Source organism: Protopterus annectens, chromosome 5.part0 (assembly GCF_019279795.1).
Source record: "Protopterus annectens isolate FY-2018-M chromosome 5.part0, PAN1.0, whole genome shotgun sequence".
Classification (NCBI taxonomy): Eukaryota; Metazoa; Chordata; order Ceratodontiformes; family Protopteridae; genus Protopterus; species Protopterus annectens.
The window spans coordinates 1,873,517,652-1,873,544,035 of record NC_056735.1 but is presented as its reverse complement, the minus strand read 5'-3'; the positions used below and the strand labels follow the sequence as shown (position 1 = coordinate 1,873,544,035).

The 26,384-nt window shown below is 40.1% G+C and overlaps 1 protein-coding gene across 1 annotated transcript in view; it reads left to right on the top strand.

Annotated features, from left to right (window-relative positions):
• Positions 1-26,384, top strand: part of VWA8 (von Willebrand factor A domain containing 8) — a 3,458,065-nt gene that overhangs the window by 1,073,585 nt on the left and 2,358,096 nt on the right. Inside the window, exon 14 of the mRNA XM_044071701.1 lies at positions 4,051-4,164. Within this exon, the coding sequence (XP_043927636.1) occupies positions 4,051-4,164 (114 nt within the window). The remainder of the gene's footprint in view (positions 1-4,050; positions 4,165-26,384) is intronic.

The following is a 26,384-nucleotide window of genomic DNA, read 5'->3' as shown; positions in this document are numbered from 1 at the left end:
GAGCAGGAACATACAGGCTGTAGGGTTGTCTCCTAGTGTGGTAATGCCTGATTGGATGCCATTAATGGAGGTAACAGGTGAAGTCCTTGGGGGGGGGGGGGGTTCTCCTAGATAATGCTTAATTTATCAAGTGATTATATCTGCAAATTTTGTGTTGTGTTGTGTTTTAGTCTCAGAAAGACCATTCACAAATTAAAGCAGAGGAATATTATGTGACCAGTGAAGCATTTTTATTTTGGTTGCCCCTTCTGTATGAATTTTTAATCAGAAGGTTTGCTGGCAGATTGTTGTACTGCTGACTTGGAGTCCAAGATCGGTATTGTTGAGCAGCATAGCCTGTGTGTATTCTCTCATAACAAGGGTTTCTTCAGATGTGGTTAACTCATTTTATCTTACTTTTTGCTTTTACTATTTATTTATTATTATTTTTATTTATTTAACATTTGTTTACCAGGGTGGCCCAACTGGACAACTAGTGTCCATTTTCAGCGGAGTCCTGAGGGGAAAAGCCCCAGAAAAAAATTACAGAATATAAACAATATATGTATATATATATATATATATATATATATAATGTGTGTGTGTATAGCAGTAACACAGGTTGCAAATGTAAAAGGTTAATGCAGTAATACAGAGGAATTATATACAAGAATAAGTGTACTACTCTATAGTCAAGTAGCGTTATAGTGTACTATAAGCATGCAAACAATATTATAATATGTACAAAGAGAGAGGGAGAAATACAGTCGATTGTTTGAGTGGACTCTCCATAAGCAGAATGGGAGAACAGAGTTTTTATTGTTTAATATCTTCCTTATAAAGAGTATGTAGTTATTCCAGCAGTAGTTGGAATTAAAATGGATTATGACATTTACACTTACAAATGCCTTCTACCAGCACCTGCAGGACTGCATGGATAAGGCAATCCCAAGCAAAACAAAGACTCTTTGTACCAAAGGCAAGCGTCCAGTCTGGTGGACCCCAGCCATAAACAAACTCTACAACAAAAGGAGGAAGCTACTACAAGATAGAGCAAAATCCTTAAAAGGTAAGACACCCTTGATCACTATAAGTAAAAAACTAAGAGCTCTCATAAAATCATCCAAAGCAAATTTTGAGAGAAAAATAGCTAAAGACTCAAAAGACAATCATAAGGCCTTCTTTAGCTATGTTAGAAACCTGGGAGGAAACTCCCAGATATGCTCAGAACTAGTTCAAAATGATGTGAAGATTACTGATCCTACAGACATTGCCAACATACTGGCTGACAGGTTCAGTGCAAACTTCTCCCTTCCCCAAAGGAGAGATATCTATACCAAGCGATTGCAGCCCCCAAACATCTCCAGAGCCGAAGTGAGAACTGCTCTCCAAAGCAAAAAACACAGCATGCATGGGACCTGATGGTGTCCCCGGCTGTGTGCTCCATGAACTCAACGAGGAATTAAACCCACAGCTAGGACAGCTGTTTAATCATAGTCTTACCTCTGGATACGCACCCAGGAGTGGCGCACTGCAACTGTGGTCCCACTTCACAAAGGCGGTGCCTCCACCGACCCTGGAAATTACCGGCCCATTAGCTTGACAAGCCTTATCTGCAAAGCCATGGAGAGGATCATAATGGACCTCATAAATAAAGACATAGGGAATTTGCAGACTTTGGATCCATCCCAGTTTGGCTTTGTCAAAGGCAGATCATGCCTTCTAAACTTGGTTGACTTTTGAAACAGTCACCAAAGCCATTGATGAGGAAAGGCAGTCCATACAGCCTACCTCGATCTGGCGAAGGCCTTGATACAATACCCCACTCGGGTATCATTGAAAAACTCATCAGCTTAAATGTTAACCCATACATCACAAGATGGGTTGCAAACTGGCTGAGTGACAGAACCCACAGGGTCAGAGTTGCTGGCGCCATGTCAGACTCAAAGCCTGTCACAAGTGGTGTACCACAGGGCTCAGTCCTGGGCCCACTCTTGTTTGGCATCTACTTTTCCAAGTACAAGCAAACACAGGAGGGTTATGGCTGACAAAGTTTGCAGATGACTGCAAACTGGGCCATAGTAGAAAACACATCTGACACAGATATCCTTCAGAAGGGTCTCACAGAAGCGGATAACTGGTGCCAGAGCCATGGCCTAAAGTTAAATGCCAAAAATGCATAGTCATACCCTTCGGAAAAACAAGGTTACCCTAGCTACCAAATAGGTGGCAATCCACTGAGCACAGAAGAAGTTATCAGGGACCTGGGGACCCAGGTTGATAGTAGTCTGTCATTCGACACCCATGTAGCTAAAGTAGTTAGGAAGACCTTCTACATTGCCCACCTTATCGTGAAGGGATTCTCATCTAGATCAAGGGAGGTCATAGTCTCCCTATACTCATCACTCATCAGACCAATGATTGAGTACAATGCCCCATTCGAATGTATCTGACCCGACACTTGCAGCAGCTGGAGAGGCCACAAAGTTCCTCACCAAAGCGATAAAGGGTCTCAAACATCTGTCCTATGCTGCCCGACTGAAAGAACTCCAGCTCTATTCAGTCGCTTACCGCTGCTCAGAGGTGACCTTTGCCTAACATACAAGGCCATGTCAAACCCAGATTTGATGAATATGCTTCACCTCAAAAATCTAGATCCGTCAGAGTCACAAGGGCGGAGACTTAAACCTCGACACGGCTATTAATAGGGCGTGCTGGAGGGATAGATTCATCACCCAAAGACTCCCTATGCTGTGGAATAAAATCCCGGTATATGTGAGGCAGAGCACCTCGCTGGCCTTGTTCAAGAGAAATCTTGACCATTGGATGGGAGATCGCAGATATACCCCAGGGATTACCTCAGTGTCACTGCTCAACAGAGGCACAGCAAAATAATGGGTATAGTTCCCCATACTAAAGGGGTGGCGTAAGCCACAAAACTATGGGCTAGGCTTGTAAATGCCCTCGGGCAGATAGCCTAGTATGAACCTATGAACCTATGAACCTATTTACATCTTAAAGATGATGATGATTTTATAGAAGTGTTACTTGTCAAGAGAGAGAGAAGGAAGTAGATAGATGCAGGTATTTTAAGGTTTAAAATTTACCATGGTCAGATGTCACAGTCTTACAGTTCAGTAGTGTATGTGCTTGACTATGGAAGTCATTTAACTGCTTCTCTTGATAATGTAAATCTGAAAGACAAACAATTGTCTGCATAGTAATTTACCAGGTATATGATTTTCTGCTTTCAGTCATGCTGTCAGAAAGTTTGTTGTGATCTTTACTGTACTACTTTCTAGAATAAAAAACAGCGTTATAAATGTACAGACTGCATCCACTTTTGGTGTGACTAATCTGTTGACATTGTTTTCAGGTCTGCTTTCAGCCTGTATGCTGCTACTTAGAGGTTCTATACTCCATTTATCAGATAATGGTGTAATTTGACTAGCCATATGGTTTTACATGAAAAGGCATATTTTAATGCAGTTAAACTTAGCTCTGAAAACTCATAGCACATCAGAATATTGCAGCTTGCAGTTTGATGTGTGTGTATATGTGCGTGCATGTGCATACACATGCATGTTCTGGGTTCTTTGCTGATGGACACTCTTGAAGGTCATTCTACAACAGATACATCATGAGACTTTTGTTGCTCATACCATATTAAAATTAAATGTAAAGGAGTAAATGCAACATCATTTTTGCAACTCTTATTTTAACACTGGTTCTCTAAAAGAGTGATTGTACTTTTTCACTTTTTTATATTGATTCTTGTTTGTAGGACACCGTTGTGTAAAATTATGTAATAGCCAGCTTGTGGTTTAGTTGCACTAGAAAAAATAATGAATTTTATCTAGCTACTTTGAAGATGATGTGGCTAATTGACATACTCTTGATCAGGCCAAGGCCATTTAAAAAAATCAAAACCAGTTGTTTCCAGTTTTAGAAATGACACACATAGAGAAGTTAGAAGAAGAAAACTCATTACTGAGAGAGATATTTCATTAACACAATTTGACTGAGCAAATTGCCAAATTCATAATTAGAAAACTGTTTTTCTCTCAACAGACTAATCCATGACCGGGAACTGACCCTCTATGATGGGACAAGGTTACTGAGAGCAGACAAGTATCAGAGATTGAAAGAAGAACTTCAGCTTTCTGACCAAGAGCTTCAAAAAAGGTAATTATTTCATCATTGCTAAGTGTTTTAAATTGTACTGACAAGATTTCAAGCTAGTGTGTTGCAGTGACATTGCAGAACATATAGCTGAGAAACATCTCACATTTTTGCAATGGAGGTTGCTAATAACACTTTGGTTAGCACAGCGTTACTTATAGGACCAGTGCCTAGAAATTAGTCACTCAAGGTTAGGCAAGGTTGGGGTTGATATAACATGTTGTTTATATCACAGAAAAGGCAAGCCTGCCGAAATGTGGCCTAAATAGAACACATAGTAAAAATGGTACAAGTCTTGCATGTGAGAGTTTGTAAGGTTGTGTTGTCTTGTAATATCTGGCAGTTTAGCATTAACAGTTAAGACTGTAAGCTGCTAATGATCTTCATTCTATAGTCCTGGGATTGATTACCTCATCCTCCAGTAAACTTCCATGTGGCTTTTTATAAGCCACGTAAGTAGGTAGGGTTTCTGTCCTGAAATGATGAACTTGTACCGTGTTGGTGTACATTAGTAATATATAAAATGAAAAATAAAATAAATGAGGCAAAGTGTGAGACAACAGGAAAGAAAGGTACAATCTGGGCTTTGTGGATGACCAGAGAGGGAGAGAGAGAGAGAGAGACAGACAGTTACAGGCACATGCCATTGATTTCCTTCCCAATGGCAAGAGAAGCATTAAAAAATGATAAATCTACTAGGCCACTAATTTTTCACATAGAATGACATTACTAGAAAAAGACTGATTTAATTCTGTCTTTAAAGGAGCCCACTGCTGTGTGAAGTACCTTTGGTAAATAACTTTGTGTACTAATGTGGAGGATGAGAGTTGGATATCTGACAATCAGTAGACAGCAGTGGTGTTAAAACTGTAGGACCTCATGGTAGTAGAAAAATCCATATCATATGGATGGTTGTATTATACAGGGATAACATGTGTCCACTACATCTGTGTAGTAGAATGACACTGTGGTGTGGTGACTAGTGTTACTGCTTGTCAGCACTTGGTTGGTTCTCCACTTCATTTCTCATTTGGATGCCTTTTTGTGGAATAAGCATGTCCTCCCTATATCTGTGTGGGTTTTGACACATGTTGTAGTTTCTGCCCGCATTCCAGAGACCTGCTTTAGGTGAGTTAGCAATCCTCCAATTTGATCATACGTGTACAGGCTGTGTGTGCTGTGTGTATAGATGCATGTATGCATGCTGTTGAAGCCCCATTTAGGATTAGTTTTGGGTCCATATTATAGGAACGAAAGTTCATATAATCGAACGTTGTAAACAGCGAAAATGCTGAACTTTGACCCCTTTATTGTGGGGGGGCTGCACCCCCCACACCCCCTGCTAATTATATATACCAACTCCGAGATCACACTACAGTGAGGAAAGGGCAAATTTCCCGATATTCACTGTACCAAGATCTCACAAATAACACATCGATGAATGCCATTTTCGTGTATACAGCTGTTCGATATTTTGGACTTTCTTTCTTCTAATAGGAACCCTTAGTTTCTTTACCATTTATCTTTTGCATGACAGAATGGTATTCAGCTTTCCTGTTTCCCTGAATTAGATTAAACGGGTAACAGGAAATCAGAAAACTGTATGCCAATCATTGTGATTATCCCTTCTTACTTTATATCTCGATACTCACATACATTTTTCTTGTAATATTTTGACATTCCACCTTCTTACTTAGGGTCATGACATACATTGGTTGCTTCATATAACTAGACAATCCATGTAATTTTAACTGTTGTTTTCTATTATAAAGGAATGCCCTATAATTCATGAATTATATTTTAAGTAGTGTGTAGTGATATATTTGGGAAATAAAAGATTAAATATTGGCTAGAGCAAATTGCTAGCATTTATTTCAAGTGATTTGGTACTCTGTGTTGATTAATGAGAGGCCGAGGTGCTCCACATAAGACTATATTTTGCTTTTTTCATGCTAGTGTTTATATTCACAGTAGTAAAGCATCTTAGCATCTTATTTACAGCTTTTTATTTCTTTGGTATGAACAGCAAAAAAACTCAGCTTATTGGTTGATGTAATTTGTAAACCCTCAGCAGCCCATAGCTATCTGTGGTGAGCAGCTCATGTATTTACTGGTACTGGTTAGAGAGCTTAAAATGCTTCATTGTGAGCATGTGGTATTAATGGCAGATCATTAGTAAGAGCGGAAGACTGCACCTTATGATCTGTTTCTTCCTGGAAGGTACTGCCTTAATACTTTCTTGTTATAGATGAGAACATATTACTAGCATTTGAGGTTAAGCCTTTACATTAAAAATGAAGTAATGACAGAACATTAATTTTAAAGGAGAGAGAAATGGGCCAGAGTGTACTGAAGGAAGAGAACAGATGGTGAAAGGAAAAGTAGTTTGTGAGGATATTGTTTGGCCTTAAGTTTGTGTCTTTCGGCTTTTCCCGGTTAGGGGTCGCCACATCAGAACTCCGGTCCGCTAATGATTGGTAGTGGATTTTTATGTACCGGGTTACCAGCCCTGATGCACAACCTTCAACGAAGGCACGCCCCATTCATGTATGCCTCCACACAGAAGACGCTCTAGCTGAGAATTGAATGGGACGTCTTGCTATGAGGCGACAATGCTACCGCAGCACCACCACCGCATCATTTGGCCTTAAGTAAGGGAGGAAAATGAGAAGCTATTGAGGTGTGCATTAATAGCGGAAGCAATGGAAAAAATGCCAGAACAGCAGAGGCAGGATGGCAGAAAAAAGTTGTAGTACAATTTTGAAAACATCCTACCTTATTGTAGGCTAAAAACATCATTTGGCAGAATTCCTTAAGAGGTAGACTTTCCTAAATAAAGGGTCTATATTACCTTATCGAAAGCTGATGAGTGAACTCTCTCTGATCGACCCGTAAATATCGAACGCACTAAATAGCGAAGACACAGAACATTTGCTGGGCCATTTTTGGGAGTTTGCTATTTCCTCCACTGTGGTGCAATCTTGGAGTTGGTATATTTAAATAAGGGGGTGTGGGGGGCACAGCCCCCCACTTAATGTTGAATTTCTATTTTTTTTTTTGTTTTTTTTTCCTGGGAAAAAATCGCTGTTCCATGTCTTTGCTATTTCGTGCATTCGATATTTAGGGGTCGATCAAAGAACATTTACTCTTATCAGCTTTTGATAAGGTAATAGAGACCCTAAATAAATGCTTTTTCCTTTATTTAGTAAATGGTCCTAAAACCTCTCAGAAAACAAGTAAGTGGTAAGGCGCTTGATGTTACACAAGGCTTTTGATTCTTTTTCCATCTGAATTTTGGTTCAGAAGAGATGGTGTGCAAAGGTGGAGAAATATGTGATAAGGTAAGTAGAGTTTTGGCTAATACAAATAATAGAGAAAGTGCTATTTCTGAGATTCAGCCAAAAACATATTACCAGTATTTGGTGATGAGCCTTTACATTAAAAATTAAATAATGAATAGTGGTGAAAAGTGCATACTCCATTATTGATGAAACGTGTTTCTTCAAAGTTACTTTGCAGTACTGGCAGTCACTGTCTGAAAGGGACTTCATACACCTATTACTCCCAAAACTTAAAGCTGAATAATGAGTTGCTTGTGCTGTGTAATATCAGAATTCAGCACAAAAAAACAAGACTAAGTATGTCAATTCTCCTTGGCTAAAAAGCAGCAGTGCAGTGACTGGACTTAAAGTTAGGGATTCCCAGGGAGGAATGCAAAAACAGCCGATGCTAGAAAGTGAACTGTGTTTGTAGTATTGCACCTATTTATAGGAAACCAGCAACCAGGATATAGCTGTAATGTACAACAGGAACAACTCAAATGTCATCTGTGATGCATTGCTGTCTACCTGCAGTTACTTGACTCCTTTATGGTTTTTAAGGAAAATAACCAATGTTATAGATTCTTTTTGTGTCCTGTGTAAGCCAGTAGAATCCACATCTGAGGATGTACAACAGTAGACTGTCTCAGGTCATTCACACTGTTCACCATCATTAGCCCTTTAATCTTAAATGAGCTGCTCACCATAGAACCACATGGTCTTTTCTCAACATGTTACAAGGTAAGCTGTTCCACAAACAGACAGGCCTGTGATTAGTTTGTCATATTTTTTTTTCTTAATAGAATATGCTGTTTTAGTCTGTATAAATATGGATGGTCTTTGTACTGTTTAGCTATATGTAGTTCAAGAACATGTGTTTCTATTTTTACAAACTATTCAGACTTTTTAACTTGGTAGCAAATCTCCCCTTATTCTACAGTGTGCCAGTTAAAAGAGATTCATTCTTTTTAATTTATCCTCCAAACTTATGTAAGCAGTGCTTACCATGAAGTATCAGTAAGCTTATAGTAATGCAATTATAACTATTCTGTCTTTGAATGTTCAAAAAAAAAGTGTTTGTTTACTTGTTTGGTTATTTAGCAGGTTCTGGTCCAAAGCCAGTTTGCAGCCGTAAGTGTGATCCAGAAGGCATAATAACAATTAAAACAAGTAAAATGTATGCAGTAAATGAATGCATAAAGTAGACACAGAATGTGCAAGGAGGTGATACTTAAGGCTGCACATATGTTTGTAGGTTTATACTAAGCTAAGGGACAGTGAACCACTGAGAAACTTAGCCACTTTACCCTTGTAGTGATAAGGATGGACTACTTCCTTCTGGATAGGAGACTGTTAGCATTAATGCCAGACATAAAAATTACAGTTAACCATGCAGTTGTCATGATTTGCTTTAAAGGTTTAATGGAGGTAATTTGCTTGATTTACAGAGGGAGTCTGTTCCAAAAGTTGGGATATACTGGGTAAAAAAAAAAAAAAAAAACCTGTCATACCAGCATCTGTTATTTGTCTTAAAGTGGAGGTTTATTTCTTGATGTAGATATTAGGTGAGCTGTTTTATCTGTAAAGGTAAAGTAAAGGAGTCTCCTTAGCAAAGCAACGGGGTCACTCATTTAATGGGTATGCAGCCAAAATAATGCGAAACATTTTAACAAACAGTACTCCTGAGTAAGCCAAGATTATCTGTAGTATGGAGTTTTTTTTTATTTCACTGAAGGAAAGTGAGTAAAGCAATCCTGACAAGGAATTGCTTTTTCAGTGACAGTCAAATTAAGTATCCTGTCCAGAATGTGATACATACAGCATGGGTTGAGAGACACTAAAAACCTAAGATTTAATAATTCTGAGCTTTTCTGCAACAGTGAACAGAAGGTTTAAAAAAGCGACTTATTTATGTAATTCAAATTCACCTTAACATTACTTTGCCTAAATGTAGACGTTTTTGAGGAGTAATTCCTTTCAGAAGTTTTTAGGCTAAGTTACCTTTGTCCTTTACCATGGTTAGGCAGTTCACAAGAATGTGTAAAGCTGCCAGTAAGATAATTTGTTAATTCACATGTGGAATTCACTTCAGCAGGAATATAAAAGTTTCAAAGGTTTTAGACCTTTTAGAAGTTTTAAGGTAAACTTACCTTTAACTGTTGCCAATAAAATGGTTTCATTTATATGCATTTGTTAGGTAATCCGTCAGCTTCACCCTGAATTTTCTATAATTGTTTACATTTATAATTAACTTGGAAAGTTGATTCCAGACAGTAGTCACCATTTTGCAGAAAAGCGTTTTGTTGAGCTACAGTCCCAAACACTTGCTTTTGAAAGGTGAGGCTGCCAGGCTTTTGAGACACAATAAGGTAACTTATAACATTGGGGGAGGGGTGATATTTACTATGCAGACGTTGGAAGATGGTGGAGGTATTTAGGTAACTGGTGTAACTTTTTTAATAAGATGTAGCTGTGCGTAAAAGGGTAAGCCAGTGTGATAAACGTGAAGATGTTGTTTAGTGAATTTTGTAACAGCTGTGTACTTGGAGAAACTGAATGCTGTAATAGGAAGCACATACACCAGTCTGGCTATGGGAAAATTAATGATGATTGCAGCACACTTCTGTAGGTGAATAAAGACTTTGCAACTGAGATGAGTCATATGATTGTGTGCAAAGTTTTTGACATGGGATTTGAAGGATAGCACATGGATATATTTTTTACATCTGCTATTACCCACAGTAAGCCTTCGTATCAAGTAAACTTGATTTTTTGGTAACAGTATAGTGCTTCTGTGAGTGCATGAGCCTAAGCATGGCCATATGTTGTCACATAGCCTAGTCCAGGAAATTGTTTTTTTAAAGACATAACTTCATGTCACAGAAGTGGTAGGACAAAGTGGTGGATCATTTGAATTTTTATGGACCTTTGAAAGTCCATAAAGAGTAAGGACTACTGAAATATTTACTTGCAAATTAAGTTTCTTTCACAAGAGAAATTAAGCCATGTTCAACTTCAACTATAATGCACTTAAAAACTTTAATTCACCACTAAAAACATCGGATTCTCTTTATACACTATTCTGTCATTCGGTAACACGTCTCATGCATGTTTGCTGACATCGCTTGTCATAATCACAATGTTACTTCCTTTGTCAGAGGGTTTAAAAATGAATGCTTAGTCCTCTTACTGTTTTCAAAGCTATATATTTCTAATAAGTGAAGTTGTAGCTTAAACATGCTTTCTTTATTTGTTTGGTATTTGTTAGCCAGGTTTGAACACTGGTCTGAACACAGGTATGACCCAGGCCACAAAGGCATCCGGGAAAACAATGGCCATTAAATCATGAATAATAATACCACCACCAACATGAATAATGTTTTCAGGTGACAGAATTTGCATGTAACACAAAGTAACAGTAGGTAAATAAGGTTTTCAAGTCATCAGTGCAATAGTAGATTAGACTGTAATAATGACTGTAATTAAAAGCAATTTTTCATAGGCTTAGAGCCTAGATTTTTAAGTATTTCATGTTATACATTTACATAGTGCATCATTAGCTATAAACCATCAAGTAAGTGGTGGAATTACTTAGTGTGGCATGCTGTCAACTGTCTCAGTAAAAGTCATTTCAGCTCATTATAACAAATGTTTGCAAAAGCATTAAAAATCCATTGTGAATTACAGGATTATTTTGAATAATTTTAGATGCAGCATTAATATTCCATATGTTTCTCACAGAAATAACATGGATATATATCATTCTTCAGTAGAATCATTGTTCAGTTGCATTACAATGAAGTGATCATAATTTCATCTTGTGTAATAATTTTGAAAAATGAAAAATAACTATTAATAATTATAAGTGAAGTGTAGGACAGATTTGAAACCCCTACACAATGCTGCTAACTCACAATCACTAAAAAATACGCAGGGGGTTAGTATACCATATGGCATTTGATAACAGTTTCGTTTGGGCATAATGAGTACCCTTCTATCACCCCCCCACACACACACACACACACACACGCACACGCACACACACTCACACTCTGCAAAGGTTCACATGATCAAGGAAATGACATGAGTGGCAGTGCAGAAGAGGGTTGGCACCTTTTTTCTTTTTGAAGCTGCTACAGGTTGTGGCAGGCATGGATTCCACACTTCCTTTGTTTTGCCTCCATTTATGATGTGTTCTTTTTGACAGTGTTCTATGTTGCATTCATCATTCCCTATCAAATCTGCTCTTTGTTTTTGTTTTTTGATTGCAGTATGTTGACTGTTGGACATATTCCACCAATCTGCAAGTGTAATTTCTGTTTACAAGTTCAAACTATTCTGTTATATTGGATACACTTATATTGGCAAGGGGTGCCTCTTTGGGGTAGCCCTATCCAGAGAACTTTGAACACTTCAAGAAACAGTTTCATATTGAATTTCTGCAGCTGAAGACAGTGCATTTAGCTTTACAGGCTTTGGAGAACTTTTATTTTTCACTTAATAGGTAGAGTGGACCACAAGGGCAATTTTAATACATGCTTTAAATTGTTTGAAGAAATGGCACTAATACCTCACAGATGCATTCATTAAATTTATGCAGTTTGTATGTTAAGCAGAGATCGCCTCTGAGTAGACGATATGCCACAGAGTATAGCTGGAGTTTTTTAGACGGTCAGCATATGGCATCTGCTTTAGGCCTGTGATTCTTTTAGTGAGGTATTTCTGCGGCCTTTCCAGATGTTGCAGATGTCTTGTGAGGTACATACCAAACGGGGTGTTATACTCTATAATGATAAGTATAAATAAATGATTAATAATAATAATAATAATAATAATAATAATAATAAATAATAAATGATAAATATAATGATAATGTTAAGTGATATTTTGGGCCTGATATATATGTATATATATATATATATATGTATATATATATATATATATATATATATATATATATATATATATATATAAACTGAGAAATTGGTGAACTATATAGTGATCTAGTGTGCAATCTTTGTTGCATTTGGCTCAACTCTGAGTAAATCCACTTGAAGGATGAAAGCACTTTGTGATTTTGTATTTTATGTATTATTGTATTAAAGTGGAACCACAGTTTTTATAATTTATTTTGTGGATTATTGCAGTTGTAATGTTTGAACTAGTGGTTTTCTTGGTACTGTCTAATTTTTAGATTTTTATTTAACATTCAGTCTTATTTGTCTGTGAAATTTTCAGAATATATATTGGTTTTCTCTAAGTAGTAGATTACTATAACAGATTTTATTACTATGATTTTGAAGTGCTTATATAAACATACTTTGACAAGTAGCAGTTTTAAGTGAGAAGTTCTCATGTTTATTGACTCAGAAATAAGATTAAGCCAAATTCTTCAGTTATTGTTTAAGATTTTAAAAGTTCGGTCATTAGTCCTGTTTGTTTGGTTTAATAGTAGGCTTCCTTTGTAAATTATTATTATTATTATAATAGTCACATGCCTTATCTTCCTTAGGAGGATTATCAGTAGAAGCTGGCATTTGCCAGTGTTTGACAGCTCAGATACTATACCAGGAAAACACTTGCCTTCAGAAAGTCAGATCAGCCTGTCTCTTAAAAAAGGAGACTTGTCTGTAACCTAACAACTCTAAGGACTTAGACCATTCATTGTATTACTTTTAGCTATGACAGTATAGTAAGCCCATTACAAGGCACTGCTATATCACTTTCTCCTAAAGCAGAACCAACCTCTACACAAACCTTCCTGAAGCACTATAACTAGATTGCTAAAAACACCAAGTCTGGGATTGTCTGTCTTGAAAGTTTAATCCTCCTTAATGCAACACACACAAATTTTGGAGTAAGCCAGCTAATGTCTGTTCCATCTTCCACAGATAACAGTTTGACAAAGAAACTGTTATACACTGGGTTCTTCCTTTCGCTGCTTTAATACCATAGCTACAGGTCTCATTTCTGATTCCATGAGTGACTACCATGCAATATTCAATATTTAGTTACTGCATAAAACTTTGCCCACCGAGAGACATATTAGAGCAAGGAGCTTCAAAACGTTGTCCTGAGCACTATGCAGTGTTATTAAATCAGCTGATCTGTATTTATAGCTCACAGTGAAATACTAGGCTATCAATCTGTAGACTGTTTGATCAGCTTCCATCATTGATGATACTGTGAATTATTTTACAAAACAAAAAAATGCCATCTTGAATAATTTAGTTCCCTTGATTTTCTGTATAGTTAAACATATACTTCAACCATGGATAACCCCATCATTAAAATGCTTGTCAGCAGAGATACTTTGTGCTCATTAAGAACTAAGTGTTTTTCAATGTCTGTCATTAATATACATCACTCAGAATCTATTGCAAGAAGGGTATTAGGCAGCAAAAATTCATCTGCTTTTCATCTGTGTGAGGTAGACCTGTCACCTCCAAAACATTCTGATAAAAAATAAACTACATTTGCATCCTGGCTTGCTGTCCACCCTGTATCACCTTCCTTAATGAGCCTGAGACTTTGTAGGTGAAACCTTTAGGAATTATTTTGGAACCACAATCCCCTCCTGAAAGTTATCTGACAGCCTAAATCCAGTTAAGTCTTCACATCTCACTGAATAAAAATTCTATCTTAAAGAGCTTAGCGTCTCCCACATTAGGTGAAATCTCTTCAAAGTTAAAGGGACAGAGTCTGACGTTCCTGACCTCATTTCACTTAAATTAATCCTGTTCCTTTGCAGTTTCACTTAAACTTCTCATAAGTGAGAGCATATGACTCAGGTGTCTCTGTCAGGTGTGAAAAATAGCATTTTCTCTGCGTAAATGGGGACCTTCAGCTGAAACCAATAGCTGTGGACCTGTTACCATGTCCAGCTTTCTCATTCCATCAAATCCAACAGCACAGTCACTGAAGCCCAAAACAGCTTTCTTAAGGAGTTCTCTGTCAACACTGCCCTCTTGTCATTATTGGGGTATATTCAGCAACATATCAACAAAAAAGAACTCAAACTGGCTCTCTTCCCCAGCCTGTCTGAGATCATTAACACTGTAAACCACACCAGTCTCAGCAGTAGAGTGGCTGAGCCTGCAGTTAAGAATAACTCTTTAAAATGGGTTTATAGCTATGCTCATAACTGCAGATGCAGACTTAAGCATGTTTTACTTGGAATGCTATGGAAAAATAAGACCCCCAACCATTAATTTCTGGGACTATTACTCTTTGGTCTCTGCGTAAGTTCCCTACCACTAGTGTCCAGACACTCTATGCCCAGGCCTTCTTTGCAGAAACAAATTCTTCTCTGACCATACAGGAATCCAGGGAAGATTTTCCAGTCTTGAACTCTGATTCAAAAAATGTCTTGTACTCCTGAATGATGGTAAAACTAAATCTCTTGTATTGTAGTAGCTGCTTTCCTATTAATTACTTTCTTGAACTTGTCTTTTAGACAGCCAATGGCATTCTTATTGAGAGTACATTACAAGTTCAGCCAGCCAACAAAAAGTTTATTTACCACTAAATAAACTCCTTGTTGATTGGCTGACCTTGCTTGCAGTGTGCTGTTTTATGCACCTCCTGTGACTGTGTTTGGATGTTCTTATTGAGAGGGTTACCACTGCCAATTCTTGATTACTTCTTATCATTAATGTTTTACATAGACAGCACAGCAATAAAGTGCAGCAATCTGTAAGTTTGCATTTATTTTACTAAGGCCTACTTCATCCCAAGGACTAGCAGTAGACTTTCCTCCACAATAGTGTTACTTAACACTTCTGTAGTAACATGCTCTTCACTGGATTGTCTTTTAACAATAACTCCAAAATACAGCATATTTATAATAAATTTACTAAATATGCTGCTCTTGTTTCTTTCCAAATTCATCACTGCAGTCTTTAAAAAGATGTAAATTGAGTGTCCTTTCTGCATAAACTCAGATTGGTCTTACTGTACATTTCTTGTAATTTCTCTGCATATAAGAAGTTGAATACTGTACAATCCTTTGTGACCTGGTACTCATTCTGTCTCTTAGCCTTTTCTTTATTTGAGAACAACTCATTAAATAGCCTAGAAGCCATAGCCATAATGGGTATGCTTCTTCTCAAGCTATATCAGTATTATTTGGAACACACTTCACGTGGGCTTAAAGCAGCAATTATTTCAATGAATTCAAGAGAGAAGTACTAATACGTACTACAGCTCTAATACTAAATGCCTCTGCTATGTGCAGTTTCTCTTCCCCTTTACCCTCCTTCATCACAGTTCCCCCAGTCCATCTCTGCTCTCATCCTACCAGCTTTCCTGCCTTTAATCATATACACTTGCTCCATATTATTTCTCCTATCCTTGTCCTACTGTTTAATACTTTTCACAGCCACTACTATTGATTTATTTATTTTTTGGCGCTGTTTCCCACTGTACCTGCAGATCCTCAAGCTTCCCCTTGTGAGTCAAACCCATTATTCACCCATTCCAGATATTAAATATTGAGGTAAGAGTGGATGGGGGGGTTGTCATTAAAGTAGCATTTGTAGTGGTTTGTGCTCTTGCCAGCATCACAGCAGTGGGGCCTATTTCTATAGCCTACTTGGTTACTGACCTGAGCACCTGCGTCTCCTCAGGGTTGTCCTGTGCCCTCCCCTTATGCTTGCATGGCCCATACCCATAAAACTACAAAGGCTACCAAAACTGACCTGCGATTCTCAAACCCATATACCACTGGTCATATGGCTGCTACTGGCAAAAGCTTCCACTTACACGTGAATAGGTTGCTGAATCAGGTCCACAATCTTCCTCCACTAAGATGTGTGACCTGCATTAGCTGCTCACACCCACCCTCTCCTGCCTGGGTGTTCCACCTGTCTAGTCACTGGGTCATGGTCAAGGGTTTGTTCTTCTGTACCACAGAAGCAGGGATCTACACTGTCATTAGTTTAACATCATAACAACTGTCCTCACCCCTACAAGAATATGTCAGAAGTAACTGTAGGTATTGTTGCTCCTTTTTAAAATGCCCTTCTTCTGTAAGTGCATGTTCTCACAAACTCACTAAAGAGGCCTACTACCAGTTCATGGCTTGGTGAGTTGTATTCCCATGTCAAGGACACCTACTGCATCATCTTCCCAACTCCAAGGAATTGTTGCCGTACGTCTCCTCTTCCACCTTGTCCTCCACCCAGTTATGGATCTGCACATTCTCCCCTTCCAATAACATTAAATGCTCAAGCTGCATACTGAACTCAGGTTGCCATAAACAAGGTTTTATCTCAATATGCCTAGCACCATGTTATAAAACTGCTCTGTAAACTAACCTTTATGCATGATTTATGTTTCGTGTTTTCCCTCTGTTTCAAACTGTTATGTAAAGTGATATTTTTGTTAATTAACTATGTTTTCACACCTACCTGGACTAAGCCTGAAATAGGACCCAGTAGATCTGCACCATACCCCAGTTAACAAATCTAAATAAATAAATTCTACTTGTGTTGTCTCATACCACTTTCTTTTTAAAATCTTATAATAATGCATTAGCTATATTTTATTTTATATTCTATTTGTGATTTTCTTGTATATAATGTATTTGCTGTATTTTATTACATAAAATTATGTATTGTGTAGTGTATACATTGTTTTGCTTACCCTAATCTGTTATCTTCAGTTTCCAATAAAAATGCCCTAACCCAGCTGGAATACCTGGTTAATAATACATTTATTTACTGTCATTTGATTAACAGGAAAGTTCAACTGGATACATTTTCAGTGGGACCTTGGAAGAAAAACTTGAAAAAAAATCATAAGTAAGACAAAGCCATTTAGGAAGCTGCCCCATGGACTGATGCCCAGTTTTACAAAATATTACAAGCTGGATAGATTTTGACATGGCTTTGTACAGACTCTTAAAACTGTCTTCTTTCCAGGGTACCCTAGTGTTGCTTGGGATTTTACCTAAATATTATGATTTGCTTTTACATAGACCCTCACAAAGAAGATAGAGCAGTTGTGTAAGATAATTACCATAACAATATTTTTAAGTAGAATTCATTGCAACAATAAATCTTTCTTCCCCTTACACCATTTGGGAATTGCATATAACTGCTGTAATATTTTAAAGTGGCAGAGGTCCTTTGCTAATTTGTGACTGTTTTCTGATAGACACATACAAATGTGGTCACTGAAATCACTGAAATTTGTCACATGAAAGTGAATTTTGAATGTCATAAAATCTGTAAAATATTTTTGCAAGGAGGTAAGGCTTTGGTGCACCATGATGTGTGTGTGTGTGTGTGTGTGTGTGTGTGTGTGTGTGTGTGTGTGTGTGTGTGTGTGTGTGTGTGTGTGTGGTTGTGGGCTAAGTCCCCCCCCCCACACACACACACACACACACACAAAACACCCTTACTTGTATACAATCTCCATGATCACTTTGGGAAAAAGAGAAATCTTTAAGATATCACAGTCTTAGTGTTTGAAACCAAAAATCCTAAAATTGTGCAGTGGTGATAGCACATTCGTATGCCAGTTGTCAGTCACTGGTATATCTCACTCAAACCTACCACCCACTGGAAATTTCTCACTTTTTGTTATTACAGATACTACTCTTAGTAGGAGCACCAGTGTTTCACTTATAGAAGGTATACATATGTGCAGGGAGACCTAACTTAAAAAGAACTGAAGAAAATGACAAACAGTGCAACACTTATATGGCAGCCATGTGCTACTGGCATTATATGGCAGCCATGTGCTACTGGCATTAACATCTGCGAAGTTTAAAGATATACATTGCTGCTCAATGGAAAAATCCAGCCAGATCATGGGAAAGTCGTTGGTGGGTAAACCCAGAACTCATGATTTTACTGTTAAATTTACCTCTCCTCCTCAAAGCAATTTTTTAATCGTTGTCCCATTGTAGTGTTTCATGCCACAAAAAAACAAACAAACAAAAAAAAAAAAACGGGAGGTTGTTGATAGAGGTTGTCAAAAGACATTTCTCCATATATCACCCTGTAATGGTCTGTCACAACATATATGGCTTGGGCTGTAGCTATTTGTTTTTCTGTCTTTGTTTTCTTGAATTCTTCAGTGCTGCAATATGTTATGCTAGTCTGGGTAGGCTGTTCTACATCACAAAAATAAATAAATAAATAAATAATAATAATAATATCCCAGATTGTATGTTTGCAAGAGGTACTCTGAATTTAATCTGTGCTGCCTTGGCACAAAATTCCCCTTGAAAACAGTAAAGCTGAAGCAAAAGTGGTTTCTTGCACCATTTGCTCCAATAAATACATGTTTCTGTCTTTTACTTTTTCTCAATGTATGGTTTAACGAGTTGCATATTCTTTGTGTATGAATCCAAGGGTGTTTTGTTGCCTTACCAAGTTAGGGCTCTTAAGGCTCACTCTTTTAGGTCCATGGCAACTTCTCAAGATTTTTGAGCCAAAGTGTCTATTGATGACATATGTTCAGCTGCCTACTGGTCTAATTCTCACACCTTCATTTCCCATTACAAATTGGACGTAGTGTCCAGAAGTAGAGTTGCTTTTGGTTCTGCAGTGCTCCAAAATTACCTTCCATGAAGGCCACCCAACGTTTGTTGTAGCTGGGGACTCTGTCCCACAGATTGAGGAAGAATGAGAAGACAGCATCAGATAAAGAAGTTATGTACTTACCATAACATTCCATCTGTTTTGTCTATCTCATTCTTCCTTGACCTTCCCTCCCTCCCTTCCCCCTGCCCTTTGGGTATGACCTGTCAGATGTGCTTATAGGAAACACTGATGTTCTTCGTGTTTCACTGTTGCAGTCATCACACTTTGGTTATCTGCCTGCAGGTAGCCCACAATCGGCCTGAATACCAGAGAATTAGTATTTCTGCGTTGGTTGCTGTCACTCCAGGACTGATGACAGGTTGTCGGGGGTATAAAAACAGGCAGCCGATGCCATTGCATCAGTCTTTCTTACCGAGGAGCCTGAAGCAGAAGCAGTTCGCATGAGTGCTGGTCTGCCGCTACCTGAGTTTTCGTTTCAGAATTGAGTCATCCTGATGTCTTCTAAAGCTAAGTAGCCCGTTGAAGATCCTTTTTTCTTGCTCTAACCGATGTCAGAAAAAGTTAACAATTGTCTCACCTGTGGAAAGCAAATACCACACTGAGATTTCCATTCTTACTGCTTCACCTTTTTAGGCTCAGACCACGATGTACCTCGCTGACGGTTTTGTGCCTTGTTCAACACTCGAACTTTTCATCATCAGACCCTTATTGTCACTAAATACTTTCATTCTCTATCTCTGTATTCCGAAATGGCTTTGGTAAGCCATCTGACTACCAATCTTGCGAAAAAACATAAGGATAAGGACAGAAACAGACCGCACAGGTCCAAAACTGCCGACGATGTTTCTGTTAAGATAGTCGCCAGTTCACCGGTACTCCTTGAAGTGCTTTTGCAGCCCCTGATGCCCGCTTCAGTGGATTCGCAGGCCTCTACTGAAACCTGTTCGGAGTCCGGTATGCAGTGAGACTCTTTTTCCACTATGGAACCTGCGGCTGTCTCTACCTTGGATGGGTCCGAGCCGCTGAGCAGGCACCGGCTTCTGAGGAAGTTCTTTGCTCTACCGATATTCGACACAAACCAACAACTTCTTTCGCGTCTTCAGTTCTGTCTAAAACTACCGAGTTTCTAAGGCCAAGAGTACGAGCTACGCCTAAAAAAAAACGACCCAAACTCAAGCACCTGCTTCTCTGTGACAACAGCAAATGCTTAAAATGGCAGAAGACCTTATTATGCTGATTAGGGGAAGCCAGCCTTCCCCTGCTAAGAGAAAAAGAGACCTGTCCCCAGCAGCTTTAACAGACCTAGAGTTCGACGACTCTGAGGTATCTTATTATGAAGACATGCCTTTATCTGCTTATGAGGATTCAGATGCAGGGGAATCCATTTCCTCTGCTTCACTTCCAGAGGATTTTTCATTTGGTGAAACCTTACATACTTAAGAGAGCATTTCCACTTGGAATGCCAAGACTATCAGTCCAAAAAGAGACTCGGAGAATTTCTAGATTTGCCACAACATAGGCCTTTAGCAATACCCCAGTCCTGGATGTTGTGGATGAAGTCTTTATGGAATTCAGTCTAACTCCTGATACTTTACCCCCTGCTCCTAGGAAACCAGACGGGTACTACAGAGTTCCTGACTCTCACAAATTTCTTTTCAAAAATCCTACTGTTGACCCAGAGGTCATCTCTCAGGGCCCTAAAGGTATCAAAGCAACTACAGCTAAGAATCCCACCCCTTCAGACAGGGATTCCAGTGCTTTAGACAAATGGGGTAAGAAAGTATACACCTCTGCAACTCTCGCCATTAGGACTTTGAATTGCCAGTTTCACATGCTGAAGTACCAACAACAAATTATGGAACTTATTATCAAGCAAAAATTTTCTACCTTTACAGACCGTGCAGAAAATAAAGAATTACAAGAGCTTATGCATTCTGCAAGCCAAGTCAGCAAGCATACTTTGCAATGTGGCTTTGACGCCCTAGAAGCATCTTGCAGGGCAGCAGTCACTGATTCTGTACTGAGAAGGCATGCTTGGCTTAAGGACCTTGCCAGATCATGTCAAATCAAAATTACTAGAAGCTTCTTTGAACAAGGACAATCTGTTTTGCACCAAAGCAGAAGAGGTTCTTAAAAAGATGGAAGGAAAAGCTAAATCTATGCAGGCAGTCAAAGATTTCTTGCAAGTTCAGCCTCCTAGATTCAGTAGGCATTGCCCCTCGAAACATTGGTCCTTTCCAGCCCCCTAAAGGCCATCTCAAACTAGACCCAGGGGAAACAGACTCCCCCAGAATACATTCTCAGGGTATGCAGAGATCTAAGCAATGGAGTGCCTCCACTTCAAAAACAGGGAGTGCTAAGCAACCCCCTTCGGAAAGAATTCACAATGACTTCTCAACTGCACTCCCCACCTCTGCCCAACTGCTCGTCCCCCTAGGAGGAAAACTTGCCCATCATGCAAAAAACTGGACTTCCATCACCAAAGACCGATGGGTCCTCAACACTGTATCCAGGGGTACAAATTTTGCTTCCACTCACTGCCAACCCCAAAAGGGTTCCCAGACCTTCTTCCAAACCAGTGGGAAAAGGCACAAAACCAAGTTCAGTTCCTGCTCTCCATAAGGGCAATTCAACCTGTTCCAGCGGAACAGATAGGTCAAGGGTTCTATTCCAGACTATTCCTGGTACCCAGAAAAGAGGGCACGTGGCACCCAATCCTAGATCTTTCCATTATAAACACCTTCCTGGAGGTACCAAAATTCAAAATGCTCACGCTTCAGCAGCTTCTTCCTGTGCTGGCCAAAGATGCCTGGTTAGCCACCCTAGACCTAAAAGAAGCCTATCTGCACATCCCTATCAGGGACTCATGCAGGAAATACCTACGCTTCAAGGAAGGATCTGTGCATTATCAGTTCTCTGCACTTCCCTTTGGCTTATTCACTGCTCCCAAAGTATTCACAAAATGCCTGGCTCCAGCCATCACCTATTGCAGACAGAGAAAAATTCAAATTTACCCATACTTGGACGACTGCCTGAGTCAGGCAGACAGTCAGGGAATGCTGTTGCAGCACCTGACATTTGTAAAAAACCTTCTAACCTCCCTGGAGTACACTATCAATGAAAAGGAATCTAAACTAGTCCACAGTCAAAAGATTGTATTCCCTGGGAGCAAGCTTGGATGCAGCATCCCAGAAGGCATTCCTTACTCCAGAAAAGCAAGCCTATCTGACAGGCTACTTCACTCAAATGATCACCAGAACCCAGCTATCCGCAAGGAAAATTTTACAGGCCCTAGGGTTCATGACCTCTTGCATCCTACTAATTCCATATGCTAGACTGGATATGAGGAAACTTCAATGGTAATTAAAAAGTCTTTGGTGCCAACATTCTCAGGACCTGGAAACTGTCATTTGTATCGTAACTTGTCTAAGGACAGAGTTTCTTTGGTGGGCAGCAGCATGCAAACACAACAAAGGACTTCCCTTTACTCAACCCCACACCGCCCAGGCCCTAACCACAGATGCATCAGACTATGCCTGGGGGCACACCTGGACAACAAGTGCATTCAGGGCCACTGGAACCCAAGTCAAATTCATCTGCACATCAACCAAAAAGAGATGCTAGCTGGTCAGCAAGCTCTAACAGCTTTCAGACCCCTACTCACACCAGGACACCTGCTAATAAAAACAGACAGCACCACAGTTATGTGGTACATCAACAAGCAGGGGGAAACACACTCTTACCCACTCTGCAGGCTAGCCATGGCCCTGTGGAACACGGCCTTGGACATGCAGGTTCATCTGCAAGCCCAATTCCTGCCAGGCAAACAAAATTCACTGGCAGAAGACTTAAGCAGAAATCTCCTAGACCCACACAAGTGGCAGTTAGAGCCCAGCACTTTCAGCCTTCTGATTCAGAAATAGGGGACCCCAGAGGTGGATCTCTTTGCCTCCCCCTGCAATCACCAGCTCAGCAAATTCTGCACCAGGACACCTCACAGCAGGGCCTGGAAAGTGGATGCCCTATCCTTCCAGTGGGTAAACCTCTCAATCTATGCATTTCCCCCTCTGCCCCTTCTCTCAAGAATATTGCTCAAGATAAGAAGGGATAAGAAAGGACAGACCAAGGGCAATCCTGATTGCCCATGACTGGCCATGCCATCTTAGCACCTACCCCAGAGCCTGATCCTCCTCACTCAGCAGGGGGACAGATCTTGCATCTGCAACTGCAAACCCTAAATCTTGCAGCCTGGCTTATTCCTTGAATTCTCCCCCAGTGACCAGCCTAAGCAAGCAGGTGCTGGACATCATTCTTGAAGCCAGAAGACCCAGTACAAGGAAATCCTATGCTGATAAGTGGTGCTCCTGGATTCAATCTAAAGGAGAGGACACAACTCTGCCCTTCTTGCCTCTAATCATGGACTACTTAGCAGATCTACTCCACAGAAGCCTATCCTTCTCCTCCATTAAGATCCATGCCTCTGCCATCCCGGCTCATTACAACACTGAGCCACCCCTCTTTTCTCACCATCTCATCAAACAATTCCTGAGAGGGGCAAACAACTTAAGGCCACCAAGGAGAGCACCCACCCCTGCTTGGGACCTTAACTTTGTACTGGAAAAGCTCAAGCTACCCCCTTTTGAGCCTGCAGCATCAGCGGAGTTAAAATTCCTCTCTTGGAAAACAGCATTGCTTCTGGCCATCACTTCAGCTAGAAGAGTTTCTGAGCTACAAGCACTTGTGTCTGTGGAGCCCTTCATTATTTTTCATGCTGACAGGGTCTCCCTCAGGACTAATCCTTCCTTTATGCCTAAAGTGGTGTCCACTGTGGCTCTCAACCAATCTATCCATTTGCCAACCTTCTTCCCTAATCCTCAAAATAAAGGGGAAAGGATCCTGCACTCCTTGGATGTGCACAGACAGCTCAGATTCTACCTGGATAGGACTAAGCCTTCAGGAAATCTGACCAGTTACTACTCAGTTTTGCACCAGGGGCAGAGGGCAAGGCCATTTCAAAACAGACAATTTCTAAATGGATAGCGCACTGTAGCCATTTCTGCTACAAACACCATGGGAAACCAACCCCTTAGGGAGTCAGAACACATTCCACTAGGGCAACTTCTACCTCTACAGCATTCCTCAGGGAAGTCCCTACCAGAGACATTCTGGAGGCTGCTACCTGGAGTTCTGCACACACATTCACCAAGCATTACCACCTGTCTATATTTTCCAAATCCAGGGTGGGTTTTGCAACTGCAGTCCTGCAGGGCGTACTAGCCAGCCCAAACTCTTCTTGACTGCCTCCACCCTTTCTTCTGCTTTGGGGATCAACCCAAGTGTGATGACTGCAACAGTGAAACATGAAGAACATAGTACAGTTGTGTACACTTTCCATAAATGTAGATGTTCGAGTGTATTCACTGTTGCAGTCCTCGTTTCCCTCCCTCCAGCCCCCTTCTCTCTCTCTCTCTCTGTATATTACTCACACCTTGCAGTGGTATTGGTATTGGTATTTACTTTTTACTGGTGGTGTTTTTCCCACCATAGCTTAGCTCCCTATTGGGGGCTCCTTACATATGGGGCAAGAAAAACGGATGTAATGGCATTAGCTGCCTGTTTTTATACCCCTGACGACCTGTCCGTCAGTCCTGGAGCAACAGCAACCGAAGCAGAAATACTAAGTCTCTGGTATTGTGGCCGGCTGAGGGTTACCTGCAGGCAGATAACCCAAGTGTGATGACTGCAACTGTGAATACACTCGAACATCTACATTTATGGTAAGTGTACGTAACTGTACTTTCCTTGTTGAGCTCCTGTTCTTTTTTATCTGTCTTGTCAGCAGCCATCAAAAGTAGTTGTAATGGGCCAATATAATTTTTTTTTTTGTGGGCAAATATGGTAGCTGCAAACTCAGTCTGAGGTAACCAGAGGGGAGTGAGGCATTATGGGTAGGGGAGGAGCTTGAGCTTCAGAGCTTATGCTTTGGAAAAGAGGCTGAGTCAGATCCAACCCACAGTTGAGGAAGAATGAGATAGACAACACAGATGAAATGTTATGGTAAGTACATAACTTCTTTTTTTGCTTGTACAGAGAAATAGATTCCAAACAGTAGAGGTCCCAGGACTGATCCTTGTGGCACACCACTGGTCATATGTCTGCTGTTGGATGTCGATGCCCCTGTTTTGACTTTGTGTTCTAACAGTGAGCCAGTTAGTGATCCATCTAACGATATAAGGGTTGATATCTACCTGGGTGAGTTTTTCAATGATGCCTGAGTGTGGGATAGTGTCAAAAGCCTTGACTAAGTCTAGGTAGGCTGTATGCACAGATTTTCCCTCGTCCAGGGCCTTGGTGACTGTCTCGAAGAAGTCCACCAAGTTTAACTGGCATGATCTCTCTCTGACAAATCCAAACTGAGAAGGGTCAAGTGTTTGGAGATTACCTATATCTTTGTTGATAAGATCCATGATGGTTCCCTCCATGGCCTTGCAGATAAGGCTAGTCAGCCTAATAAGTCTATAGGTCCCAGGGTCAGTGGAAGCACCACTTTTGTGCAAGGGAATAAAGGTGGCCATTTTCTGTTCAGCTGGGATGAAGCAGGTGCTTAGACTATGATTGAAAAGAGTACACAATGGTGTTGCTCATTCTTGTTGGAGCCCATGTAGCACGCAGCCTAGGATGTTATCAGGTCCTATAGATGCTGTGTTTTTCACCTTAGAGCAGGTGTTTACGACCTGCTCTTTAGCGATACAGTGTAGGGGACAGGTGGTAGGGATGTCATGGGGTACGTGTGGTAGGGACCGGGGAGTGAAGATTTCACAGAACCTGTCAGCCAACAGATTAGCTATGTCCACAGGCTCACTATATGTGGTATCATTAACTACTATTTCAGCACAAATGTGGGCCTTTCCTTTTAGGTTACGGATATAAATAAAGAACACTTTATGGTTGTCCTTAGTTGAGGAAGCTAATTTGGATTCGTAGTTTACTTTGGAGGACTTCACAAGAAGCCTTATTTGTTTGTTTAAGCTGAGGAAGGAGGGTTTCCAGTTTAGGGCTTGCTCCCTCTTACGCTTAGACAGCAATTTCTTCCTCTTATTGTAAAGCCTGTTAAAGCAGTTGTCCACCAGGCAGGTTGGCTCTTCCTTGAGGAGCTTGTTTTGGTCCTGTCAGATACGGCCGAGTCAATGCACAAAGAACTCGGCATAGTTGTCCATGTGTGTGTGTGTGTGTGTGTGTGTGTGTGTGTGTGTGTCTGTGTCTATATTCATGCATTTTGAGATATACTGGTATCCCACGCAGGAATAGTTTTGTGTCCTATGCCCTTTGCCTGCAGTGATAAGCTGGG